This window comes from Hyla sarda, chromosome 1 (assembly GCF_029499605.1).
Source record: "Hyla sarda isolate aHylSar1 chromosome 1, aHylSar1.hap1, whole genome shotgun sequence".
NCBI lineage: Eukaryota > Metazoa > Chordata > Amphibia > Anura > Hylidae > Hyla > Hyla sarda.
This window is the reverse complement of record NC_079189.1, coordinates 553,295,098-553,322,939: the sequence shown is the minus strand read 5'-3', so window position 1 is coordinate 553,322,939 and position 27,842 is coordinate 553,295,098. Positions and strand designations below refer to the sequence as shown.

Sequence of the window (27,842 nt, the reverse complement as noted above, 5' to 3'; positions counted from 1 at the left end):
TTCTAATGTGCATCGGATCTCATCACGAGAGGATTGAACTGTTGGTTCTCCCCAATTGCACTTCTGAAATCCTTCTTGGACTTCCCTGGCTTCAACTCCATTCCCCAATCCTGGATTGGTCCACTGGGGAGATCAAGAGTTGGGGGCCCTCTTGTTCCAAGGACTGCTTAAAACCGGTTCCCAGTAAACCTTGCCGTGTCCCTGTGCTTCCTCATGTAACCGGTCTCCCTAAGGCCTATATGGACTTTGCGGACGTTTTTTGCAAAAAACAAGCTGAGACTCTACCTCCTCACAGGCCTTATGATTGTCCCATTGACCTCCTCCCGGGCACTACTCCACCCCGGGGCAGAATCTATCCTCTGTCCGTCCCAGAGACTCTTGCCATGTCTGAATACGTCCAAGAAAATTTAAAAAAGGGCTTTATCCGTAAATCCTCCTCTCCTGCCGGAGCCGGATTTTTCTTTGTGTCCAAAAAAGATGGCTCTCTACGTCCTTGCATTGACTACCGCGGTCTTAATAAAATCACGGTTAAGAACCGCTACCCCCTACCCCTCATCTCTGAACTCTTTGATCGTCTCCAAGGTGCCCATATTTTTACCAAACTGGACTTAAGAGGTGCTTATAATCTCATCCGCATCAGAGAGGGGGATGAATGGAAAACGGCATTTAACACCAGAGATGGACACTTTGAGTATCTGGTCATGCCCTTTGGTCTATGCAACGCCCCTGCCGTCTTCCAAGACTTTGTTAATGAAATTTTTCGTGATCTACTATACTCCTGTGTTGTTGTATATCTGGACGATATCCTGATTTTTTCTGCCAATCTTGAAGAACACCGCCAGCATGTCCGTATGGTTCTTCAGAGACTTCGTGATAATCAACTCTATGCCAAAATAGAGAAATGTCTGTTTGAATGCCAATCTCTTCCTTTTCTAGGATACTTGGTCTCTGGCCAGGGACTACAAATGGACCCAGATAAACTCTCTGCCGTCTTAGATTGGCCACGCCCCTCCGGACTCCGTGCCATCCAACGTTTTTTGGGGTTCGCCAATTATTACAGGCAATTTATTCCACATTTTTCTACCATTGTGGCTCCTATTGTGGCTTTAACAAAAAAAAATGCCGATCCCAAGTCTTGGCCTCCTCAAGCGGAAGACGCCTTTAAACGACTCAAGTCTGCCTTTTCTTCGGCTCCCGTGCTCTCCAGACCTGACCCATCTAAACCCTTCCTATTGGAGGTTGATGCCTCCTCAGTGGGAGCTGGAGCTGTCCTTCTACAAAAAAACTCTTCCGGGCATGCTGTTACTTGTGGTTTTTTTTCCAGGACCTTCTCTCCGGCGGAGAGGAACTACTCCATCGGGGATCGAGAGCTTCTAGCCATTAAATTAGCACTTGAGGAATGGAGGCATCTGCTGGAGGGATCAAGATTTCCAGTTATTATTTACACCGATCACAAGAACCTCTCCTACCTCCAGTCTGCCCAACGGCTGAATCCTCGTCAGGCCAGGTGGTCTCTGTTCTTTGCCCGATTTAATTTTGAAATTCACTTTCGGCCTGCTGATAAAAACATTAGGGCCGATGCTCTCTCTCGTTCCTCAGATGCCTCTGAAATTGAACTCTCTCCTCAACACATCATTCCTCCTGACTGCCTGATTTCCACTTCTCCAGCCTCCATCAGGCAAACTCCTCCAGGAAAGACCTTTGTTTCTCCACGCCAACGCCTTGGGATCCTCAAATGGGGTCACTCCTCCCATCTCGCAGGTCATGCGGGCATCAAGAAATCTGTGCAACTCATCTCTCGCTTCTATTGGTGGCCGACTCTAGAGACTGATGTGGTGGACTTTGTGCGAGCCTGCACTATCTGTGCCCGGGATAAGACTCCTCGCCAGAAGCCCGCTGGTTTTCTTCATCCTCTACCTGTCCCCGAACAACCTTGGTCTCTGATTGGTATGGATTTTATTACTGACTTACCCCCATCCCATGGCAACACTGTTATTTGGGTGGTCGTTGATCGATTCTCCAAAATGGCACATTTCATCCCTCTTCCTGGTCTTCCTTCAGCGCCTCAGTTGGCTAAACAATTTTTTGTACACATTTTTCGTCTTCACGGGTTGCCTACACAGATCGTCTCGGATAGAGGCGTCCAATTTGTGTCTAAATTCTGGAGGGCTCTCTGTAAACAACTCAAGATTAAATTAAATTTTTCTTCTGCATACCATCCTCAATCCAATGGACAAGTAGAGAGAATTAACCAGATCTTGGGTGACTATTTACGACATTTTGTTTCCTCCCGCCAGGATGACTGGGCAGATCTTCTACCTTGGGCCGAATTCTCGTATAATTTCAGAATCTCTGAATCTTCCTCCAAATCTCCGTTTTTCGTGGTGTACGGCCGTCACCCTCTTCCCCCCCTCCCTACCCCCTTGCCCTCTGGTCTGCCCGCTGTGGATGAAATTTCTCGTGATCTTTCCACCATATGGAAAGAGACCCAAAATTCTCTCTTACAGGCTTCTTCTCGCATGAAGAGATTCGCAGATAAGAAAAGAAGAGCTCCTCCCATTTTTTCCCCTGGAGACAAGGTATGGCTCTCCGCTAAATATGTCCGTTTCCGTGTCCCGAGCTATAAGTTGGGACCACGCTATCTTGGTCCTTTTAAAGTTTTGTGTCAAATTAATCCTGTCTCTTACAAACTTCTTCTTCCTCCTTCTCTTCGTATCCCTAATGCCTTTCACGTCTCTCTTCTTAAACCTCTCATCCTCAACCGTTTTTCTCCTAAATCTGTTCCTCCCACTCCTGTTTCCGGCTCCTCGGACATCTTCTCTGTCAAAGAGATTTTGGCCTCTAAAAAGGTCAGGGGAAGAACTTTTTTTTTAGTGGATTGGGAGGGTTGTGGTCCAGAAGAGAGGTCCTGGGAACCTGAGGACAATATCCTGGACAAAAGTCTGATCCTCAGGTTCTCAGGCCCCAAGAAGAGGGGGAGACCCAAGGGGGGGGGTACTGTTACGCCGAGCGCTCCGGGTCCCCGCTCCTCCCCGGAGCGCTCGCTACACTTCCCTCACTGCAGCGCCCCGGTCGGTTCCACGGACCCGGGGCGCTGCGTTACTACCTCCGGCCGGGATGCGATTCGCGATGCGGGTAGCGCCCGCTCGCGATGCGCACCCCGGCTCCCGTACCTTACTCGCTCCCCGTCAGTTCTGTCCCGGCGCGCGCGGCCCCGCTCCCTAGGGCGCGCGCGCGCCGGGTCTTTGCGATTTAAAGGGCCACTGCACCGCTGATTGGTGCAGTGGTTCCAATTAGTGTTTACACCTGTGCACTTCCCTATATCACCTCACTTCCCCTTCACTCCCTCGCCGGATCTTGTTGCCCTAGTGCCAGTGAAAGCGTTCCTTGTGTGTTCCTTGCCTGTGATTCCAGACCTTCTGCCGTTGCCCCTGACTACGATCCTTGCTGCCTGCCCCGACCTTCTGCTACGTCCGACCTTGCTTCTGTCTACTCCCTTGTACCGCGCCTATCTTCAGCAGCCAGAGAGGTTGAGCCGTTGCTAGGGGATACGACCTGGTCACTACCGCCGCAGCAAGACCATCCCGCTTTGCGGCGGGCTCTGGTGAAAACCAGTAGTGACTTAGAACCGATCCTCTAGCACGGTCCACGCCAATCCCTCTCTGGCACAGAGGATCCACTACCTGCCAGCCGGCATCGTGACATCTGTTACACTATCAGTATCTGAGCACATCAGTTTTGATGGCAGAAAGGAGCATTATGAAGGCCCCCAGGCCTGACATGTAGGTGTCGGTTAGGCTGTATATATTGCCTGTCAGCATATGTCAACCAAAAAAAAAGCTATAGCTTTTACAATGCAACAATTAAAATAATTCAGGAAACTGTTTTGGCAATAAGGGGTTCAGTACAACAAGTAAAATGTTTTGTCTCTGTCAGTTCCACTATAAAGACATGTAATACTTTCTTTAGGTCTCGGGATGTTGCAGAGGTAGAAGTAAGGCCGATATTTAATCCAAATGTCATCCATATGGAACATAAAAACTGCAAAATAAACAACAAAGAAACTGTCTGCATTACTGCAAAATATTGTTTTGATATCATCATTAAATCTGAGACAAATAAACAGGAGACATTTGGTAAGTCTGAGGGAACATGAAAGAAGTGGGATTTGTTTTTTAACAACCGCCATGATAGCGTATTTGTGATTCTTTCTTCAGACCTGGAATACAAGATCACACTGGATTCACATAGATTTCTATCTCGAAGTCTTTTCACTGACACAAACGGAAAGACTGTACAGGGCATTATCAAGCAAAGTGGAGACTGTGTGACCCATGACTTCTATATGGTGGCAAGTAATAACTTGTTAAAACTTGATTTTTAAGTACTGTATGGTAGGGCAGATTTATGTGCCTCATTTGTGACATTGATTGTGTCAGATATTTTGGTGCATTTTGTATTTACAGCATGTTTTTTATTTGATTGTACCAAAAAAATGAAAAACACTTATCAATGTGTGTGCATGTGGATGCATTTTGGCACTGTTTTTAGTTGAATTTGGTGAATTTTACATGCTTGCCACAAATTTAGCAAACAGACACACTATGTACAATAAATTTGGAGCAACCAACTAAACACCTGGGAAAATGATTCCACTCTATTTTTTTTTCATATAAACTGTCTCCAGAAAGTTATACAGATTTGTAAATTATTTCTATTAAATAATCTTACTCCTTCCAGTACTTATCAGTTGCTGTATTGCTCCAGAGGAAGTTTTGTAGTTATTTTCTGTCTGACCAGAGTGCTCTATGCTAACACCTCTATCCATGTCAGGAACTTGTCCAGAGTAGAAACAAATCCCCCATAGCAAACTTCTCCTGCTCTGGACAGTTCCTGATATGGACAGAGGTGTCAGCAGAGAGCACTGAGGTCACACAGAAAAAGAACAACTCAACTTTCTCTGGAGCATACAGCAGCTAATAAGTACTGGAAGGGTAATTTGCAAGTCTGTTTAATTTTCTGACATCAGTTGTATTGAATTAACAAAAAAATAAACACATTTCCACTGGAGTACCCCTTTAAGGACAAAGTTTTGTTGAGTTCTATCATGCACCAGATTTGGCACAACAAATGGTTTTAAGGGGGTTTTGCAGCTATTAAAAACCTGTCCTGTATATATATATTAGGGATCAACCGATTATCGGTATGGCCGATATTATCGGCCGATAATCACGATTTTGGGGCGATAAGCCGATAATGCCCCGCCCCCCGCACCGCCCCCACCGCACCGCGACCGCCACCCCCCCCGACCCGTCGCACCGCACCCCCGACCCACCGCACCGTGTTGCACCCCCCACCGTGATGCTGGGCGGTATACCAGTATGGATTTTTTCCCATACCGCTATACCGGTCGGGCCACTCCCCCACCCTCCGAGTCAATAATGGGGGTGGTCCGTGCCATCCATCCTTCCTGTAGTGTCCGGGGGCGTTCCGGGTGAAGAGTGAACCGGTCCGGGCTGTCCTTCTTCTCCGGCGGTCATCTTCTCCACTCTGGGCAGGCTCCGGCCTAGTACGCTGCATAGACGCCGCTACGCCGTGACGTCAGGTGCGTCGCTGCGCACGGGCATCACTGCGCAGCGGCGTCTATGCAGCGTACTAGGCCAGAGCCTGCCCGGAGTGGAGAAGAGGACCGCCGGAGAAGAAGGACAGCCCGGACCGGTTCACTCTTCCCCCAGAACGCCCCCGGACACTACAGGAATGATGGATGGATGGCCCGGACCACCCTGACAGGTAGGGGAGAGAAGCGGGTGACGGCGGCGGCCTATGGCCCCGCAAAAGCCACTGCAGATCATTGATTTAAAGCGCCCGCTTTAAATCAATGATCTGCAGCGGTGTCGCAGGGGGTTAAATAGCCGATAACTTATACCGGAATATCGGTATAAGTTATCGGCTATCGGCCCTAATCTGCACCGATTATCGGTATCGGCCCTAGAAAACCGATATCGGTCGATCCCTAATATATATATTTCCTGCTTGAGGAAATCTGACCTCTGAATCCCCCCCCTCCATCTTTAGCATGGGAACCAACTTTCTTTCCTGGCAGAAATTGTGCTATACTAACAGAAGAAATTAGGTATTATACAGTTTCCAATAAAACTGTCTGGGCTGGGTTCTCCACAGTAAATTTGTTGGGATGTTAAAATGGGGTAATTAATGGGCTTTCTCCAAAAGACCACCTCTTTGAAAAAATCACCTCCTTATCTAGACCCTGGGTTCTCAACCTGGGGTACGCGTACCCCTAGGGGTACGCCAGGGGCTGTCAGGGGGTACGTGAAAGCGCTGTCAAATACCGCCCATGCCTAAATTCTAGACCATATTTTCTGTAATTGATCTTCAGTCCTTCATACTTTATACACCATGGTCCTTTTCTTTAAGGAGGCCGCTCCCACTACAATTGAAAACTTGGGTGGTCCTCTCAAAGAGGTTTCGCTGTATTTAAACATGGGGTTTCCAAGCCACTCAATACCTTCACTGATCAGTATGGGACTATAAATTTTCTCACCGGTCCATTCTCCTTCTCTGTCTAATAATTTCTTCTTATTATTTTATTGTAGGAGAAGCCGGATTTTCTAAACTCTGTCAACGTTTCAGTTGAGTTTAATTTTAAGGATCCAGAAGATGGTCCTGTTCTAAGCCAAGAACGTCCAAATGTTGTAAATGCCTACGTATGTATCTGTCCAATAGATTCAAGCTGACGTTCCGGCATTGTTGTATTAAAAAATCAGCTTGAAACAGTGTCATAGTAGCATATTATGTTATAATAAGATTTATGCAAATTTTACGGGAGTAAAGTAACTGTCTACTACAGTTTTTCCCAACCAGGGGGCCTCCAGCTCTTGCACAACTACAACTCCCAGCATGCCCGGACAGCCGTTGGCTGTCCGGGCATGCTGGAAATTGTAGTTTTGCAACAGTCAGGGGCACCCTGGTTGGGAAACACTGGTCTACTAGCATCAGAGCTAATGTACTATGGAAATGATCCATAAAAACTTCTCATATTTTAGGTCATCAGTTTATTTTTTAGATTTAGCTACTAAATTGAGTCAAATGTCATGTAAATGTATAACAGTCATAACACTGAGCACTAAAGCTCTTACCGACACTGAGTGTCTAGATTAAGGATTATCTACCAATGGACATGGGTACAGTGAACTTTTGCTTTCTTTACGCAGAGGAAATTCCATCATTCACAGAAACCATTTAGGATGATCTTTATAACAAATACCAAATGGTTAATGTCACGCTGCATTAAAGGGGTACTTCGGTGGAAAACTTTTTTTTTTTTTTTAATCAACTGCTGCCAGAAAGTTAAACAGATTTGTAAATTACTTCTATTAAAAAATCTTAATCCTTCCAGTACTTATTAGCTGCTGAATACTACAGAGGAAATTATTTTCTTTTTGGAGCACAGAGCTCTCTGCTGACATCACGAGCACAGTGCTCTCTGCTGATACCTCTGTCCATTTTAGGAACTGTCCAGAGCAGCATATGTTTTCTATTCTCCTACTCTGGACAGTTCTTAAAATGGACAGAGATGTCAGCAGAGAGCACTGTGCTCCAAAAAGAAAAGAATTTCCTCTGTAGTATTCAGCAGCTAATAAGTAATGGAAGGATTAAGATTTTTTTAATAGAAGTAATTTACAAATCTGTTTAATTTTCTGGCACCAATTGATTTAGAAAAAAAAAAAAAAAGTTTGCTACCGGAGTATACCTTTAAAGTAAAGCTGCAGTTTTAAGCCTCTGTGACAATAATTGAATTATGAGCAACACCCTAAAATACAGTAATGTCACCATAATAATTGCTTCCTTCAGGAATATACTGTAGTCTTTCTTCCATGGGTCGAATTCTGTCGAAGTCCGATCGGTAATCCCCCACAAAAAAACCTGTACAAATCATGCTAAGGAAAAGCAGTAAAGGAAAACAACCAAAAACTGCACTCTGCATCCTACGCAATGGCGTATTTACCAATAGGCCAACAAGACCAAGGCCTAGGGTGGCAGTTTGAGGGGGGGGGGGGGCGACATGCTGCCCCATAATATGCCACCAGTCTGAGCATCACTTGCTTCATCCCCGCAGCACCAGTGAGGCAGAGAGAGTATTAGTGAGGACGCACATACTGCAGGAGCGGGGGGAAAGGAGGTGTCAGGAGGAAGGAGGAGGAAAAGCTAAACTTCTGCACATCTCCATTCCACGCCCCCAGCGTCGGACTAGAGCTACAAAAAAAAATAATCTACAGACATTGGGGGACATTTATCAAAGTATTTAGAGCCTTTTTTGTGTACACAAGTCGCACAAAAAGCTATAAAAAAAAAGTCAAACAAAAAGTTGCACTTTTTTGTGCGACTTTTTTGAGTAAGCAAAAAGTTACTAACAGCATTACGTAAGCAAATTTTAGTTTTCACATTGCAGTGGTCAGGTATTTATGAATTTAGTGATGAGCAGCAGGGGCCATATTCGAATTTGCAATATTTCTTGACAACTATAGTCATGTGTGAACAATAATGTAACAAAGGAAGAAATCGGCTAAGTGCCGGCGCATATGTTTTTGCGCAGCTCCTTGGCTTAGTGGCTGTAACTAACAAAGTACTCGCGCACGTTTCTCTGCGCAATCGGACTGCGCATGCGCCCGAATTGGACGTTCGGGAGTCTATCAGTTAGCGCAGGAGAAACGGCGCACATACGTGGATGGCTCCGGCACCAATAAGGAGGCTAGAAGTATGAATGGATTCTGCTGGTTGGTCAAGAATGCTGTCAATCAAGTGAATATAGCAAGATACATCCTGGTATAAATCCTATTGGCCAGGAGATGATCAATCAATATTTTGCATGGGATTGTGACCAATTAGATGTCATGATTACACAGGAAGTGACATGTTTCGATGATGTCAGAGACAGGAGGTTATATAAACCCCTGCAAGGCTTGTTTGCACGCCAGTTGCCTCTTAGCCCTTGATAAAGCCACAGCCTGTGGCGAAACGTCGGTCGGGCGGGCAATGTGTTCGAATTTTAATTGTCTCACACGGCAGCCACAATCTATCTTTTCAATTTAATTAGATAACATGCAGTATCATGCCAATCAATGGACTATGAATCAATATGTGTGAGGTTATTTTAATCTTGGCTCAATAAACGTTAAGTTTTATATCGGGTGGGAAATATAGGGTCTTAGTGATCGCTTAGCTGTCAAATGTAAATAATATTTTGCGAATATATTGACGATTATTTGTCCTATGTTCGCGAAATTTGCATATTCGCTATATTTGATCCTTTTTTTTATTCCATACGAAAATTCACATGGAAGATTTATATAAAAATTGCATGCAAATTTGCATGTGAAAAAAAAATCAGTCATTACAAATATATATAGCACTATATTCTAAATATTCGCGGAATCACGAAGTGACGATATTTGTGATAAAAATTTGCATTACGAATGTTTGTGCTCAACACTATTTATGATGTGTGAAAGTCACACACAGGCAAAAAAATCTAAATCGAAAATCCCTTACAAAAAGTTGCAAGTTTACTTCAGGTCTGACCTGGAGTACAAAACTCCAGTATAAGAGCAATTTTAAAAAGTCTCAAAAAAGTCTCACAAAAGTCTCAGCTGCAAATTTTTTGTTTTGCTTATGTGCTCCAAATTTATCAACCCCCTGTGATAGTATGATAAAAATGTAGCACATAAGCAAAATGAAAGCAAAAAAAAAATAATTGACTTCAGAGCTTGCTTACCAAAGCAACAATGATTAATGTCCCCCATTGTCTTCTACATGTGATACGATGAGAGAAAGAGAGCATGATGATAAGAAGGTGGCTGCAGGGTCCCTGGCAGGTGAATGAGAGTCCGGACAGTGTCATGCTATACTTAGCTGTTTGCCATCATTTTTATATGGATGAGATACTGTAGATATTTACAGACTGGCATCGGCTAGATTTTAATCATGGGCCGTGGCACCGCAGTTGCCAAGGCATGACTGCGTGCGGCACACGTCATAGAGGAGATTGCCCGAGTTCAGCCAGGCCTAGGCCAGCACAAAACCATGGCAGCACTTTTATGTGCTTACAATTGTCTCTGTACAGTTGGCTTCCAGCTATGATGTTTCATCACATGTAACTCCTCCAGCTTGTGTTTTTGACTACAGACTGTTTCATGGATAAACAGGATGAAGTGTCACTGACGCGAAACAGTCTGTCCTTCTTTGCTACGCCCCTGCCTGAGGCTTAGACTGATAGCAGTCTGATAGCCTATTGAAAAGTGCAACTTGGCCTTGTCTTAGTTACAATGTTTCAGTCTCGCCTATGAGACTTCAAAGATCTTCATTTTAATGATCAGTAATAAATTGTCATCCATCTCACAGTTTAGCATGTCTGTGCTTATATTATAGATTCCTTTTACTATGGATTGTGGAGCTAAGAAGAGATGTATTGCCGACCTTGCTTTGGAAGCCCGGTTATCCATAGGGGACAAAAGGTGATGTCGTAATACTTTGTCTGTCTGAGGATTCAGATAAACGGGGAGCAATATGATCTATTTTATTCTCCTTGTTAAAGGGGTACTCCGGGGGGGAAACATTTCTTTTTTTAAATCAACTGATGCCAGAAAGTGAAACAGATTTGTAAATGACTTCTATTAAAAAATCTTCACCCTTCCAGTACTTTTTAGCAGTCATATGCTACAGAGGAAATTCTTTTCTTTTTGAATTTCTTTTTTGTCGTGTCCACAGTGCTCTCTGCTGACACATCTGTCCATGTCAGGAACTGTCCAGAGCAGCAATGGGGATTTTCTCCTGCTCTGGGCAGTTCCTGATACGGGCATCAGGTGTCATCAGAGAGCACTGTGGACAAGACAAAAAGGAAATTCAAAAAAGAAAATAATTTACTCTGTAGCATACTGCTGCTAAAAAGTACTGGAAGGGTAAAGATTTTTAATAGAATTCATTTACAAATCTGTTTAACCTTCTGGCCCCTGTTGATTTAAAAAAAAATTATAATTCCACCGGAGTACCCCTTTAAGTCAAGAATAGATCCAAAAGAAACAAAGTGTAAGGCTAGGGGTTTATTATTATTTTTTTTTTGTTTTTGTTTAGTTTTTTGTATTTTTTGGTGGTTTTTGACAAACTGCCACTGTAGTTTTTTAGCCAAAGCCAGAAGTGTATTCAAAAGGAATGGAAAATATAAAGGAAGGACTTAGGCTAGAATTCCACTGAGATTTTTGCCCTGCGATTTTTTGGCTTAAAAACGCCAGAAAAATTGCCAGAAAAACTGCCACAGTTTTTCCCTGCATTTTGGTGTTTTTTCTGGCGTTATATCTAGCGTTTTTACCTTTATGTGGATACAGTAGCGATATAAAAATTTATTTAACTAAATGTTTATTTCATATAACAAAATTTTAATAAATTTTTTTATAAAGTGTGTGTGTTTTATAAAGTGTGTGTGTAACTTTTTTCTCTTTTTTTGACTTTTTTTATGTAGTACTACTACTCCCAGCATGGAACACACTGTTCCATGATTGGAGTAGTAGTACCTGTACTATAGACATATTGCCCCGGGTGTCAGTCCTGACACCCAATGCGATCGTCCATTATATAGCAGAGAAGTGGAGCAGCTCTATACAGCACTCGTATCTCTGCACTATACTCCGGCCAGTGATGTGAATATAACATCACTCATTCATATTTCCCACCCAGAGCTGTGATTGGCCGGATGGTTGCAGCCAATCACAGCTCTAAGGAAAATATGAATGAGTGGCCGGCCAGGAGTATAGTTCAGAGCAGGGATGCAAGCGCTGTATACAGCCGCTCCATCTCTGCTATAGACAGGACGATCACAGCTGATGTCAGCAGTGATACCCGCTGTGATCTGTTCTTACCTGCAAGTACTACTACTCCTAACATGGAGCACACTCTGCTCCATGCTGGGAGCTGTAGTACCTGCATTAATAGACAGATCGCAGCGAGTGTAATTTCTGACACATGATGCGATCTGTCTATTAATGCAGGTACTACAGCTCCCAGCATGGAGCAGAGTGTGCTCCATGTTGGATGTAGTAGTACTTGTAGTTAAGGAAAGTTCACAGCGGGTATCACTCCTGACACCCGCTGTGATCCTCCTGTATAATGTATGGATGCAGCGGCCGCTCTTCTATGGTCCCCTGCACTGCCGTATATATACACATATTCCTTGAGCTGTGATTGGCTGGAACCATCTGGCCAATCACAGCTCTCTGAGGGAAATATGAATATGTGTGTATATATACGTCAATGCAGGGGACCATATAAGAGCTGCCGCCACATCTATACATTATACAGAAGGATCGCAACGGGCAATCTGTCTTTTAGTACACTAAATTACTCCCATCATGGAACAGTGTGTTCCATGCTGGGAGTAGTAATACTACCTAAAAGATTTAAACAAAAAGTGAAAAACACACACACACTAAATTTTTATTATTGTCGGCTACATTTTCAGTGCTTTACCCGCCCACATAAATTGATCCCTGTTTAAAAATTAATAAACATTTCACAATAAAAAAGATAAATTTCGTTAGGTACAATTTTTTCCATCACTACTGTATCTTTTTTATTATAATTTTTTATGGTACCCTATAAAATTTTAATAAAAAAGGTATCTCTATCACTTTTTTGGATCGCTAAAGTCCAAAAAAGAATAAAAACCGCCTGCAAAAATTTTAAACCAACATGGCGTTTTTCTTGGCGTTTTTGCTGTCCCATAGACTTCTATGGGAGAAAAACGCCACGATTTCAGGGCAAAAAACGCCAAACTAGGTTTTGTCAGGCGTTTTGAAAATCCAGCCTCTGAGCCCAAAATTGCTGAAAAACACCAACAGGATTAAAAAAAATGCCAAACTGAAAAATGCCAAGTGAATCTGACATTTTGCAGTTTACTATTGACTTGCAGCTAACATCTGGACGCAGGAAAATTGGCGTTTTTAACAGCGTTTTTGCAAAAAACTCAGTGGAAATTCAACCTTATACTTTTCCTTCTGGCTTAAAAACTGCAGTGCAGTTTTCCAAAAAATGCTGAAATGAGACCTTTGCCAAAACCTATCCCAAGGGTAGGGTCACACATTGCGCATCCACAGCGTATATGGTGCTGCAGATGCGCTACAGACTGCCTCTAGAGGCTCACTGAATGAGGATGGAGATGATGGAGAATTGGTATGAAGTTTGGTGAGCACAAAGTAGGGGCACAAAGTATGCTTGGGCCAATATTTTTAAGCCTGAAATCAATGGGATTCTGCTGCACTGTGCACATGGTGGAATTTCCACAGCAGTTGTCACTAATTAGAATCTCAGTGTCCTCAGAAAGAATAGACTTGTCTATTAATATCTGTGGATGCCGCTCAGAAATGCAATGCCATATATGAGATGGCACATTTCCGAGCGGTCCAAGCGTCTGCCAGATTATTCAAATGGGCAGAATGTCCGTCCGTGTTTTCCGGGCAGACATTCTGCACATTTTCTGCCATGTGGACCCGGCCTTACAAGAAAAATGAAAAATTAATTGGGGGATCTAGAACCACCCTCTTGCTAATACATGTTTATAAGGTCTTTTTGTTTTACAAGATCCCAAAAAAAATTGATGGTTCCTGAAAAAAGAAATATTGACATTATGTACATGTCTGTACTAGTATGCAGTAACTGCAAATCAGATGCATATCAGATGATGTAGCAATTTTAGGGTTGTCTGAACATTCCAATAACTCAGTGCCACATAAGACCGCAATATAATAAATGGCACATGGTAGGTGGTAGGTACAGTCCCTGTGGGGATCAGAACCTTCAAGCTGCACATCTGGGTGTCCATACAGAAAGTACAGTACATATAAATTTGTAGGTTGTTTTTTCGGCTGTGAATGTTATTTTGACATTGTCATCTTTATCTTTTCTTTCTTTCTTTCTTTCTTTCTTTCTTTCTTTTGTCTAGTTTTAACCAGACAGTAGTAAAATATAACAAGGACAAGTTCAATGTGACGGTGACATTAAAGAACAACTGGGACAGTGCATACAATCCTACTGTAACAATGAAATATTCCCCAAATATTATCCTAGCTGGAATAGAGGTAAATATGGCAAAATATGTTTCTCAGGAAAAATGTGTACATGTAGGTCTCTGATCAATTCCTCTACTGTAAGATTATGGGTTTATTTCTTAAACACAGTAGAGCTTTATAGGGAGATCTGGGTGACTATAAATATATTCACTGGGGGGCGTGGTTTCCCGGCGATATGAGCAGTCGCATGCTGCTGAGCTCCTGCCCTAATCTCCTGAACCCAATCCTGTAGCTTCCCGATAAACAACTAAAAAAAACCTGTACCATCTCCTGAAGGTCCGTGGCTGCCTCCGGTCCTTACTGTAAGCATGGCAGGTGGACGCTTCAGGAGGAACAAGTCTGTGAAAAACTCTGGCCTAGCCACGCCGCAAAACCAAGATGGCGCCTCCGTACCTCTTTGCGCCTGGAGAGATTTGCAGATGTCCCCAGGAGCCTTGGTGACACATATTGCCAATCAACCACCATTCCTTTCACCTTCTCACATACCCCCCCTTTGTTCAAGCCTGAGGGGGTGAACACTTGTGCAACAGTGGACTCGTGATAGGGCATCGGCGTTGCCTAGCAAACGACCCGCTCTGTGTTCAACCCTAAACTTGAAATTCTGTAATGACAGAAACCACCTGGTGACCCTGGCATTTTTGTCCTTGGCTTGGCACATCCACTTAAAGGGGGGAATGATCCGTCACAAGACGAAACTTCCTCCCCAACAGAAAATAGCGGAGAGATTTGAGTGCCCACTTAATGGCCAGACACTCTCTCTCCACTATACTATACCTGGTCTTAGCTGGGGTCAGTTTGCGGCTGAAAAAGACAACTGGATGCTCTTCCCCGTTGACTACCTGGGAGAGTACAGCACCAAGACCTACCTCAGAGACATCGGTCTGTACCACAAATTCCCTTTTGAAGTTGAGACCCAAATAGGGCCGACTTCAAAGCAGAAAATGCCTGCTTTGCCTCTTTGTTCCAACGCACCATTACGGACTTGCGTCCCTTCAGGAGGTCTGTTAAGGGTGCAGCCACTGTAGCAAAATGGGGGATGAATCTCATATAGTAACCCACCATTCCTAGAAATTACTTCCCCTGTCGGGTAGTGACTGGTCGGGACCAATTCCGGTTGGCCTCAATTTTGTTTACCTGAGGTTTGACAACTCCACGCCCAATGACATACCCCAGGTATTTGGTCTCTTCCAACCCTATGTCACATTTTTTGAGGTTAGCAGTTAACCCGGCCTTCCTAAGGGATTCTGCCACTGCCTGTACTTTTGGAAGGTGACTTTCCCAGTCTGTACTGTGGATGATGATATCGTGGAACAATGTTTTGCCTTGACTCTCTGGAGAAAATACTCCCGCTGTACTGTCAGTCACTTGTCGGCAAGATCGTTGCCCCTAGCAACCACTTCAACAAGTTATCCCAGGCTCAGTTCTTAGAAAACAGCGGGCTGCAACTCAATCGCTGACCCCACTGCGGTGCCCACATCCTCCACCAAATGTGATGACTCGCTCTTGCAGATCGGTGTGGTTGCAGTGTAGAGGCAAGGAAACAGGACTTTTCAAATCAAAGTTCCGTGTTTTATTCACACTTGAGACCATGCCATGCGGCATCAAGCAAGTCTTTTTCAGGACTTCAGACAGGCTGCTCACCAGCTTCCAAACTCTCAGGGAAGAACTCCACACTCAGCTCTCTCTGGCAGTGTGAGCTTCAACTAGCAAAATCCCCCACAGCTGGTGAAGCAGGCTACCTTTAAGGCCAACAAAAGCCGGCCTGGATTGTGGGGGAATGATCCCCACCCTACACTTGACCTTCCAGTGTCAGACTGTCAGTCTGCATCGCAGCACAGACACTGAATAAATACCAGCTCTTACTTCACCATATCACCCATCAACCACCATGCCTTTCAAATATATCTATTCACCTTTGCAACTATTGCCTATGCCAGTGTTCTGCAAGCAGTGCATCTCCAGCTGTTGCAAAATTACAACTCCCAGAATGCTGGGAGTTGTAGTTTTGCAACAGCTGGAGATGCACTGTTTGGAAAACACTAGCCTGGGCTGTCATCAAGCTTTTCTACCCACTTTCAAGTAAAACTATTCATCATCTTGTCATTTATAGGCTGATTCTGTGTTGATTTCTGTATAGTAGTCGGAGCTATGTTTTCCTGATTTAGTGCTCCAAATGCCCTATATAATATTAGACTTAAAAGATATCTGCCGGACTGCAACCACCAGTAGATGGAGCTCAGGAGCACACTGCATACTGTTTTATTATTGACTTTAATTTATAACCAATATTTAAGAAAGCTCCAAACCTCCCCTAGTGGTAGTTGCATATTGATGTATGCTTTCTGGAAATCTATACAGTAACTGCTAAAAGATTGTATTTTAAGTAATAAATTAAATTGTTATGATCACACAAATTAAAATTAAATTACATTGCAGGAGACGGGCAATGTAATTTTATTTTTATTAAGCCCTTCACTTGCATTGTGACCAGTGCCAAGCTGGTGAGGGAAGAGCATTGCAGCACACTTTACCCAGCTATATCTAGAGATTGGTGGGTGACTTAATACTAGGATATGTCAAAAGTCTTTTTTTTAGTAATGCTTTAATGTAGAATGTATATAAAGTGTATCTATCATTTAAAATTTGAAGGAAAAAAAAACTGCATGGTTTTATCGGATAAACCCTTCACACATGACATGTCAAAAGTTTTGACTGGTCAAGGCCTCAATGTAAAACCCCCACTGACCTCTAGATACACCCGGTACTCATTGCCTGAGATCAGCTCCATATAGTGGAGACAAGGAGATTGCATTGCTTTCCATGGTGCACAGCTGTTTGCCAGTAGTACACACATAGAACTTCCTCCCTTCCTGGTCTAGCCAATCACAGCAGAGCACAACATATCACATTCTCCGTCTGCTATGCCATCACATGGGTCGGTGAAAGTGTGCTAGGTACTCTGGCTTACACAGTACACTGTGCACAGATGGCATGGGGAGGAAGAAGGGGTTACTGGTGCACTGGCATTGCAAGGTGCTATAAGCAGAAGGAAATAAAAATTGTGCTGGGAGATGACTTACACAGTACACAAACAGATTTAAAAGCGTACTCCACTGCACCAGCATTCGAAATGTTTAGTTCCGAATGCTGGATGCGGGTTGCAGGGGTTGTGATGTCATGACCATGTCCCTTGTGACATCACATCACGTCCACTCAATGCAAGTCTATGGTAGGAGGCATGGCGGCTGCCACGCCCCCTCCCATAGACTTTAATTTAGTGAGTGTGGCATGAGGGCACGAGGTGTGTTGCCGTGATGTAACAACCCCCGCAGCTCACCCCCTCCCATAGACTTGCATTGAGGGGATATGGAGTGACGTCATGAGTGGCGTGGCCGTGATGTCAATACCCCCGCAGCCCACGCCCAGCGTTCGGAACAAAATGTTCTGAATGCTGGGGCAGTGGAGTACCCCTTTAACACCTCCTAACCCCCTCTGCACAGAGCACATGGTATGTTCCACCTCCCACTTCCTATAATTCTTTTTGCAGAAGCTTTTACTAGAGACGGTTTTCCCCTAAAAACAGGCATTGGATGGAAGATTGCAGGGACGTGAGACACCTAGTGACCAAGATTTTTTCAGCTATTTTTCTGGGGTTGAGAGTTATTTTTGGTAAATGAAGAGATTTACAAAAATGTTAGGTCACCACATGAAGGGAGTTTGTTTGAAACTTTGGAATGTTATTTCTGTACTTTATATTTTCTGAAGAATTCTAATAAAAATCAGTTAAATACAAATGACAGCGCCCATTTGAATGTGATTATTCACTTTCTGGTCAAATATGTTCAGGTCTGCAGAATTGGATGAGCCTTAGTCATGCAGTGGACATTTCTATGACCCTGACCGACTGCTAGAAAGAGCGCTTCTCTCGCTAATGTTTGGCCCTGATTTACTAAGAGTGGAGTGTAGGTTTCTTTGTGGGTTTTAATTCCCTACAATTTTTTTGCCACGGTATTTACTAAGGTTTCCCTACATTTTCCACTTTCCCTACATTTTGCTTTTTTTTACACATGCTCTGATCTGTAGGGTTTTCCTCAGCAGAAAGCCACTACATTTTCTTTGGAAACCTTAGTAAATATGTTGTTTTGTTTGTGTGAAAATGTCTGGAACACGCCCCTTTTCATGACCATGCCCACTTTTCATGACAACCACGCCCTTTTTCTGGTTTTCTCAGTAAAATGGAGAGTTAGTCTGTTTTTTTTTTCAATTCTGGCGCAAATTCTGGTGCAGACAGAATTTCTGGCGCAATGTGCCAGAATCTGGTGCACTACCTGACAAAACATGTTGGGTTTGCAATAGTAAATGAGGGCCTTTGTGCGAACAACCAAGACAGTCCCATAAATGTACAATGAAATTCTGTCTCCATCACAAAGCACAGAACCGCCCTTCTACTGGCTCGTTCTAGACTGAAGATTTAGATCGCGACTGTTCAAAATGGTTACCACATGCCAAAAGTGCTGATTTCATAAAGCTTTCTTGTCCTAATTATTTCCTATTTTTTGTAATCAAAGGATAAGCCAAAAGTGAGCTGCGAGTCAGATTATGCATGTAAAGTTGGATATCCATTCCTAAAAAGGGAGGAATCGGTAAGTTATAGCGGATTACGATCTATTGTGTAGGCTTTATTGCTATCACTGGCTGGGGAGGAGAGCTGGGGGGAGCACCAGACATATATTACTACTATCCTCTGTAATCTTTTTGGAATATTATTCATACAATATAATGTTTTTGTGCCTTTTTGGCATAGTTGCATGTTGGACCTGTCATGATAGTAGGCTACCCTTACATATTCCAATAGCAAACCAAATTAAAGCGCTCCAAACTGGGAGAATTTGGCTTAGGCTATATAAATGTAAAAAAAAAAAAGCACTGCCAAAATGTTGGGCCAAAATATGATACATTTCACCCCACTGGATTCCAAAGTAGTATATGTACGGTATGTTAGGAAAAAATCAGATTTACCTAAGTCTGATAAATATCCCCCACTATGTTTCTGTAAAATATTCAAAGATAAATACAGACAGCACATAAGTCCAGCTGGAGCATTCTGGCTAAAACATTTTTGGGTATAATTATATAGAAGAGGTACTGATACTACTATACTGCATAGAGAATCTGTAAATATCTGCATTTATCTCATCCGTGTTATACACTGTGTAATGTGAGGATCATTTTGTCTTTCTGTAGATCACTTACACGGTAACTTTCCAGTTCAACATCTCGCACCTTTTGGATACAGCATCAATATTTATTAATGCAGTAAGGTAGGGTATGGATAAGATCACTGTAATCTATTTTATATATATATTTACTTATATTTCTCAATGCAAATATACAACTTGAGCAGTGTGCCCATTGTGTCACTGCAGTGCCGTCCAGCTAAATATCCGATCCATCAAAACAGGGATTGTCAAAATATATTTATGACTTTTAGACCTACCTAACGCTTTTACCGCTTCACTATTAAGCTACATTTGCCAACTTTCTCTTACGACTCATTTGTAGAAAAACTATAAGACTTTGACGCCCTTGAGCGGATCCTTATGTATGACTTATTCTTTAATGATCTGTAGGGTCCAACCTTGTTCTTCATTTTGTTTTTAACTCAGTGGCCCTCATTTACTAAGAAAATCGGGTTGTAAGTCTATCTTGCTTTCTTACCCGACTGCTTTTTTCCCCTGGTATTTATTATTATGTCGCATCCTGTTTGTCGCACGTGGGTTTTGTTGGTTTTGGTTTCCAACTCCTCTGAGCAGTCGGGAAAAAATCCACAACAATACAACAAATTCGGGTTGGAAAACTTAATAAATACGTGGGAAAGCTCAGAAATGTCGGATAACGCCCCTTTTTCGGGTTTGGGAGAATCCACATCGGGTCCGTCGGGAAAAAATGTCGCATGGTGTCGCAGACTGGCGCACGATGTCTGCGACATGGCGCAGACAAAGATGCGACAAAAAAAACCGACAAAAGAGGTCGGGTTTAGAATAGTAAATGAGGGCCAATGTCTTTTATACTTCATGTCTATGTGTATTCTGTTTTATGGAAATAATCAGTCAAATCATTATTAAATAAACAGTTATATGTATATATAAAAAAAAAATCTGGCGACATAAAATGTCTTATATACTTACCTGCATATAAAAACATGCTATGATTATTCTCAAGATAATGGGGATTTACAACTCTGTTGTTGCCTTTCAGTGACAGTGAAGAAAAGAACTTCAATGATAACAGAAAGAACATTACATTTCCTGTTAAATACGAGTCTTGGCTGACATTTACTGGGTATCTACTGAACATGTTTTATCATAGAATATCTCTATATATCAATCTATCATCTCCTATCTATTACCTAGCTATCTCCTATTATCTATTTATTTCAAATCTATCTATCTCACATCTATCTATCTATCTATCTATCTCATATCTATCTATCTCATATCAATCTATTATCTATCTCATATCTATCTATCATCTATCTATCTATCTATCTATCTATCTCATATCTATCCATCTCATTTCAATCTATTATCTATCTCATATCTATCTATCATCTATCTCATATCTATCTATCTCATATCAATCTATTATCTATCTCATATCTATCTATCTATCTATCTATCATCTATCTATCTATCTATCTCTCATATCTATCTCATATCTATCTATCTATCTATCTCATATCTATCTATCTCATATCAATCTATTATCTATCTCATATCTATCTATCATCTATCTATCTATCTCATATCAATCTATTATCTATCTCATATCTATCTATCTATCTATCTCATATCTATCTCATATCTATCATCTATCTCATATCTATCTATCTATCTCATATCAATCTGTTATCTATCTCATATCTATCTATTATATATCTCATATCTATCTATTATCTATCTCATATCAATCTATTATCCATCTCATATCTATCTATCTATCTTATATCTATCTATCTCATATCTATCTTATATCTATCTCATATCTATCTATCTTATATCTATCTATTTATCTCAAATCTATCTATCTCACATCTATCTATCTCATATCTATCTATCTCATATCAATCTATTATCTATCTCATATCTATCTATCATCTATCTATCTCATATCAATCTATTATCTATCTCATATCTATCTATCTATCTCATATCTATCTCATATCTATCATCTATCTCATATCTATCTATCTCATATCAATCTGTTATCTATCTCATATCTATCTATTATCTATCTCATATCTATCTATTATCTATCTCATATCAATCTATTATCCATCTCATATCTATCTATCTATCTCATATCTATCTATCTCATATCTATCTTATATCTATCTCATATCTATCTATCTTATATCTATCTATTTATCTCAAATCTATCTATCTCACATCTATCTATCTATCTCATATCTATCTATCTATCTCATATCTATCTATCTCATATCTATCTTATATCTATCTCATATCTATCTATCTTATATCTATCTATCTATCACATATCTATATATCTAGGAAAAAGGAATTTCAGCAGCACACCCATTGATTCATGTGCAAATAGTGGGATTTTATTGACCCATATCAGATGTAACGTTTCGACGGCATCACGCCGTCTTTTCAAGCGTGATGCCGTAAAAACTTTGTATCTGATATGGGTCAATAAAATCCCACTATTTGCACATGAATCAATGGGTGTGCTGCTGAAATTCCTTTTTCCTGGATTATCTATGCAGTCTGCGATTGGGACTGCAACTATTAGGCTAAGTTTCCACTTGTTTTTTTTTTTCTGGCAGTTTTTGGATATCTGCCACTGCAATTTTTGAGCCAAAGTCAGAAGTGGATCCATAAGGGGGGAAAAGTGTAAATTCTTCCTTTATATGTCCTATTCCTTTTGAATACACTTCTGGCTTTGGCTCAAAAACTGCAGTGGCAGTATTCCAAAAACTGCCAGAAAAAAAACAAAGTGGAGACTTAGCCTTAGCTTGCACCCAGGGACTTCCTATACTGTGGTAGTGCTGCCTATCTTTGGATTGATATCTATTTATCTATCTCATATCTATCTATCATCTATCTATCTATCTATCTATCTATCTATCTATCTCATATCTATATATCTATCTATTTATGTCATATCCGTCTGTATTATTTATCTTCTATAGGTACATTTATTTGTATATCTATTACCAACTTTCTTTAATTTTGCAAAGCCCAAATAGAGATCTTGAATGTTCATCTTATTTCTCTTCTCCTTTATCTTCATCTAAAAAAATATTTTGTAGGAATGTTTTGTATACAGTGTATTATAATAAAAAAAGACCATATAACTTTTTTATGACTTGGTTTGTCTTTTGTTTTCTTGCTTCCAGCTCTAAGAAAGAGTTCCATATTAGTATCCCAGCCAATGATTCAGTCCCGGCTGTTATCGATTCAGCAGATGCAATTGGACCAGAAATTAATCTGAATTATATGGTAAGAGTAATTCCAGCATGCAGTGCAACATCCCCAGGGAAAGATAATTCTGCTAATGTTTTCTGTGACTTATTGTATTAAAGTGACCTTGTGATTATGTCAGAAATACTGTGATGTTGAACACCATAAAGTGACTTCTTTTTTCATAGACTATTAAGAAATAACATACTTTGTTAAATCCTTACTGTTTACATGATTGATGCCCCCTACACGGTGTGCAGGGTGCCTCCACATGTTGCAAAACTATAACTCCCAGTATGTCCAGACAGCCAAAGGCTGTCCGGTCATGCCGGAGTTGTAGTTTTGCAACAGCTGGAGGCACCCATATTGGGAAATACTTCTATTCAGGGTTCTTTCCCACTACCGGATGGAGAAAAAATGCTGCATCTTTTTCTCCCGCTATTCCCATCCAAGGAACGGCAGTGTGAAAGGGGCCTAACACAGGTCTGTGCCAGGAAATGCTGCAAAACAAGGAAATATACCCCTCAGATTATGCAGAACATCATAAATACACATCACAGATGTTGCAGGAAAATATGATACACACCTCAGATGCTGCAGGACATTATAATACTCACCTCAGATGCTGTAGGACATTATAATACTCACCTCAGATGCTGCAGGACATTATAATACTCACCTCAGATGCTGTAGGACATTATAATACTCACCTCAGATGCTGTAGGACATTATAATACTCACCTCAGATGCTGCAGGACATTATAATACTCACCTCAGATGCTGTAGGACATTATAATACTCACCTCAGATGCTGCAGGATATTTTAATACTCACCTCAGCTGCTTCCAAACATTATAATGCACACCTCAGATACTGAAGATTATAATACACACTCTTGATGCTGCAGGACCTCATGACAAACACCTTAGATGCTGTAGAAGATACTAAGGGTACGTTCACACGGAGTAATTCAAGAGGAATTTACTCGAGTAATTCCTCTTAAATTCTCCTCTCCAAATGAATTCACATCTCCTCTGCCCATTGACTTTAATGTTATTTCTGCTGTCCTGTTCACACATCGGAAATCCTGCTAGCGAAATTCCGACGCTGAATTCCGTTCCGCTTGAAGAAAGAGCTTGTTCATTCTAAAAGCAGAATCCACTATCAGAAATCAATAGAAGTCAATGGTAAAAATAAATTCCGCCGACATCGTTTTCGCACGGAATTTGCGTGCAATTTGCGCGGAATTCGCACGGAAATGGCTGAAAAACCCTTCACTTCTTTCTCTCCCATACCCGCGCACAATTCCGCACGAATTTCGCGCAAAAATAAAATGATTTTTTCCGCCCGTAAATTTTTGCCGTGAATTACTCTTGATTTACTACGTGTGAATGTACCCTAACACATACCTTAGCTGCTTTAGAACATAATAATGCACACCTTACATGCTGCAGATCATAATACTGACTCCAGCTGCTGCAGAACATTATACTTTAAAGGTCAAATGTCGCAGAACATCATAATACACACTTTAGCTGCTACAGAACATCATAACACAGATCTCATCAGCTGGGAAAGCAACCACAGAGGATAATGTAACACTTACTGAATTCACTGGGTATTAAAAGGGTTACATACACCATGCCATGACTAATAAATAAATCTCTTTTGGGGATTCTTTTTCTCTTTTACTTCAATTCACCCTGACACCATGTTTGCGCACAGTACAAGCAGCCATTTTTGTCTGTAAATGGCCAAAAAGACATCCGCAAAGCAAAAAAAATGATTTTCTTTTTAGGTTACGGCTCAAAAAAAACACCAATTTTATGGTGTGAACATGACCTAATACTGTTGGCAAGGAGGACAACTCCCTGCTGTGTCTTACTTTTTCCTCTTATATTATATTTGTGTTCTGTTCCAGATTCGGAACAATGATTACATCCCAATGCCCAGGGTGAAATTCCGTCTGTCATTCCGGTTTCAGACTCCAGATGGCAATGTTCTCCTGTACATGACCAATGTGTCATATTCTGATGTAAGACTATTAATGCTATATATTGTTGAGTTCTCACCGCTATGTCTCACCTATTATATGGCAGCCACTTTGGAGCTTGCACTGCACTTACTATTTATATGACAGGAATTTTCCAGTAGCTAGTAGAAAATGTTAACATGAGTTAATATATATATATATATATATATATATATATATATATATACCACAGTTTTTTTTGTTTTTTATGAACAGCATCATAGTGTAGTTTTAAAGGTAATTCAAAAGAAACACTAAGATGAAGTTTTAAAATGTATTCTCAGCAATTTAAAAAGAATACCGTATATACTCGAGTATAAGCCGAGTTTTTCAGCACGATATTTCGTGCTGAAAACACCCCCCTTGGCTTATACTCGAGTGAACTCTCCGCCCTCAGTGGTCTTCAACCTGCGGACCTCCAGATGTTTCAAAACTGCAACTCCCAGCATGCCCGGACAGCCGATGGCTGTCCGGGCATTCTGGGAGTTGTAGTTTTGAAACATCTGGAGGTCCGCAGGTTGAAGACCACTGCGGCCTTCGTCATCATCCAGACCACCCCACCCCCACCCCTTTTAGTTTTGTACTCACCTCCGCTCGGAGGGAAGGAAGGGAAAGCTGTTCCGGGCCATCTGTGCTGCAGGGACCGTCCGGTGGGGAGGGATAGTCGTTCTGGGCTGTCCATCTTCACCGGGGGGGGGCCTCTTCTCCGTGCTTCGGGCCCGGAATAGTTACGTTGCCTTGACGACGACGCACAGGGACATTACGCATGAACGTTCCTGTGCGTCATCATCAAGGCAACGTCGCTATTCCGGGGCCGGGCCCAAAGCGTGGAGAAGAGGCCCGGACAGCCCGGAACGACTATCCCTCCCCACCGGACGGTCCCTGCAGCATAGATGGCCTGGACCAGCTCACTCTTCCTTCCCGCCGAGCAGAGGTGAGTACAAAACTAAAGGGGGTGGGGGTGGGATGGTCTGGATGATGAAGAAGGCCACCTGCGGACCTCCAGATGTTTCAAAATTACAACTCCCAGCATCGGCTGTCCGGGCATGCTGGGAGTTGTAGTTTTGAAACATCTGGAGGTCCGCAGGTTGAAGACCACTGTTGACAGGCGGTGATGATGAAGGGGGGGGGGGATTATGACAGGTGGTGATGATGAAGGGGGAGTGTGTGGGATGATGACAGGGGGATGATGACAGGCGGTGATGATGAAGGAGGGGGTGGGATGATGACAGGGGGATGATGACAGGGTAATGATGAAGGGGGGGATGATGACAGGCGGTGATGATGAAGGGGGGGTGATGAAAGGGTCATGATGATGAGGGTGTTAATAACGGGGGTCTGGATGATGACAGGGGGGGGGGATGATGACAGGGGGGATGATGTATTTCCCACCCTAGGCTTATAGTCGAGTAAATAACTTTTCCTTGGTTTTTGGGGTGAAATTAGGGGCCTCGGCTTATATTCGGGTCAGCTTATACTCGATAAATTTAGTCTCTAATTCTCTTCCTGCAGGGCATATATTTGTTCACTTTGTACGGCTGGATTCAATTGGTCTGTTTTAATGCAGTTTTTTTGTTTGTTTAAACAAAAGTCTAGATTAGATTCAAAAGACATGAGAAGGATCTGTCTTTCCTCTTCTCCTATCCACTTCTTTGTCTCAGATGAACTAGATTACTCCAGCAACTATTGGGACAAGTGGGACAGGCGCATTTAAGGTGTTTCAGGGTAGGGGTGTTAGTGTGCATTCACACTATTTAATTTCCAAGCAGATCTCTGTTAAGAAATTGCTTTAGGAAATTCTGTTGCATGAATTAACCATTAGTGTAAAAGATTCTCATTCACCTGTTCACACAGCAGAATTTCTGTCCGGATTCCTGACCCGCCAAAAGAATGAACGTGTTCCTTCTTTTGGTGGAATTCCGCACAGACTGTATGGCCATTATGTGACGGCATGGTCCACTTGGTCCTAGCACCGATAGATTTCGGCAGTGGCCGCTGCACTCGGAATATCAGCCCTTAGGTCCCATTCACACTATGGGCGCCGACAAAGGAGTTTGGATGGATTTCCACCAAAAGAATGAACATGTTCATTGTCCGAATTCTGGAAATTCCAGTGTCACCATAGTGTTATTGCATATAACCCAGTATTCTAAGCCAATATTACAAATAACAACATGGTACAAGGGACAAATAATGCAGTCACACCAGGACCACATTTTAACTATCCCTGATTATTAAATAATACCACCATACTGTTACTAAATAAAAACACTATACACAGACCACTGTTACCCCCATATCATTGACACAAAATGAGGGTAGTTACAATGCACTTACATTCAACTAGGTAACATCCTGATGATTTCTTCTAGCCAAAACTCATCTCTACAGAATCTTTCAGATAAACATCCTAGGCTCTGGACTTCTTCAACACCATCCTCATCTTTCCTCCAATGACAGTGTCCGAACTGGTAATAATGGGTGGGAAGGTATCCCCAGTAGGTAGATAGTTGCTCCCAGTAGGGTAGATGTTGTCCCTCAGCAGGTAGACAGTTGCCCCCCTATTATGTAAACAGTTGTTCCCCACTAGGTACATAGTTGTCCTGATATGAATAGTAATCCCCGGAAGCAATTGTCCCCCCTAGATATATAGTGGACCCCTTAAATACTCATGTGTAGAGGTAAATCTTGCACTGCATCCTTAGTCAGCAAGTATTCACTGACATACTGTAGCAAGTATCAATATGTGACACAGTCTATAGCAGCTGGTGGTGGTGCTCTACTTATGCAAAGACAATAGCAAATCTTGAAGAGAAAATACATTGTGGCCCTCACAATTTGCTGATAACTTAGGTTACAGTTGTGGCGTCGGGGTGTGAGGTGCACAGTAGATGTTATAACCCAAGGGGCAGATGTTATTAACCCCTTCTTGTCGTGATGCCAGGGCATGGTTTAGCCTTGACCACCAGAAGGCAATACCACTGGTCCTGGGCTAGGCATGAGGGCAATGAAGACACCGACGCCAAATTATGGACAAACGGTAGCTTTACTGAGGGTAGACAGATGACACCAATATCCCAAGGAGGTGACCAGTGACACAGAGGGACCTTGCAGGCTTGCTGGGACTTGCAGTAGTTAGACAGACTTTGGTGCAGGCCACGGTGACTACACAATAGATTGGACTTGACT

At 42.2% G+C, this 27,842-nt stretch overlaps 1 protein-coding gene across 1 annotated transcript in view; it reads left to right on the top strand.

The window, feature by feature from the left end:
* Nucleotides 1-27,842, top strand: part of ITGA1 (integrin subunit alpha 1) — a 198,975-nt gene that overhangs the window by 156,464 nt on the left and 14,669 nt on the right. The window contains exons 16-25 of the mRNA XM_056541965.1: nucleotides 3,970-4,136; nucleotides 4,218-4,351; nucleotides 6,615-6,725; nucleotides 10,447-10,532; nucleotides 14,009-14,144; nucleotides 18,704-18,778; nucleotides 19,380-19,456; nucleotides 20,394-20,477; nucleotides 22,558-22,660; nucleotides 24,543-24,656. Coding sequence (XP_056397940.1) covers nucleotides 3,970-4,136; nucleotides 4,218-4,351; nucleotides 6,615-6,725; nucleotides 10,447-10,532; nucleotides 14,009-14,144; nucleotides 18,704-18,778; nucleotides 19,380-19,456; nucleotides 20,394-20,477; nucleotides 22,558-22,660; nucleotides 24,543-24,656 — 1,087 coding nt within the window. The remainder of the gene's footprint in view (nucleotides 1-3,969; nucleotides 4,137-4,217; nucleotides 4,352-6,614; nucleotides 6,726-10,446; nucleotides 10,533-14,008; nucleotides 14,145-18,703; nucleotides 18,779-19,379; nucleotides 19,457-20,393; nucleotides 20,478-22,557; nucleotides 22,661-24,542; nucleotides 24,657-27,842) is intronic.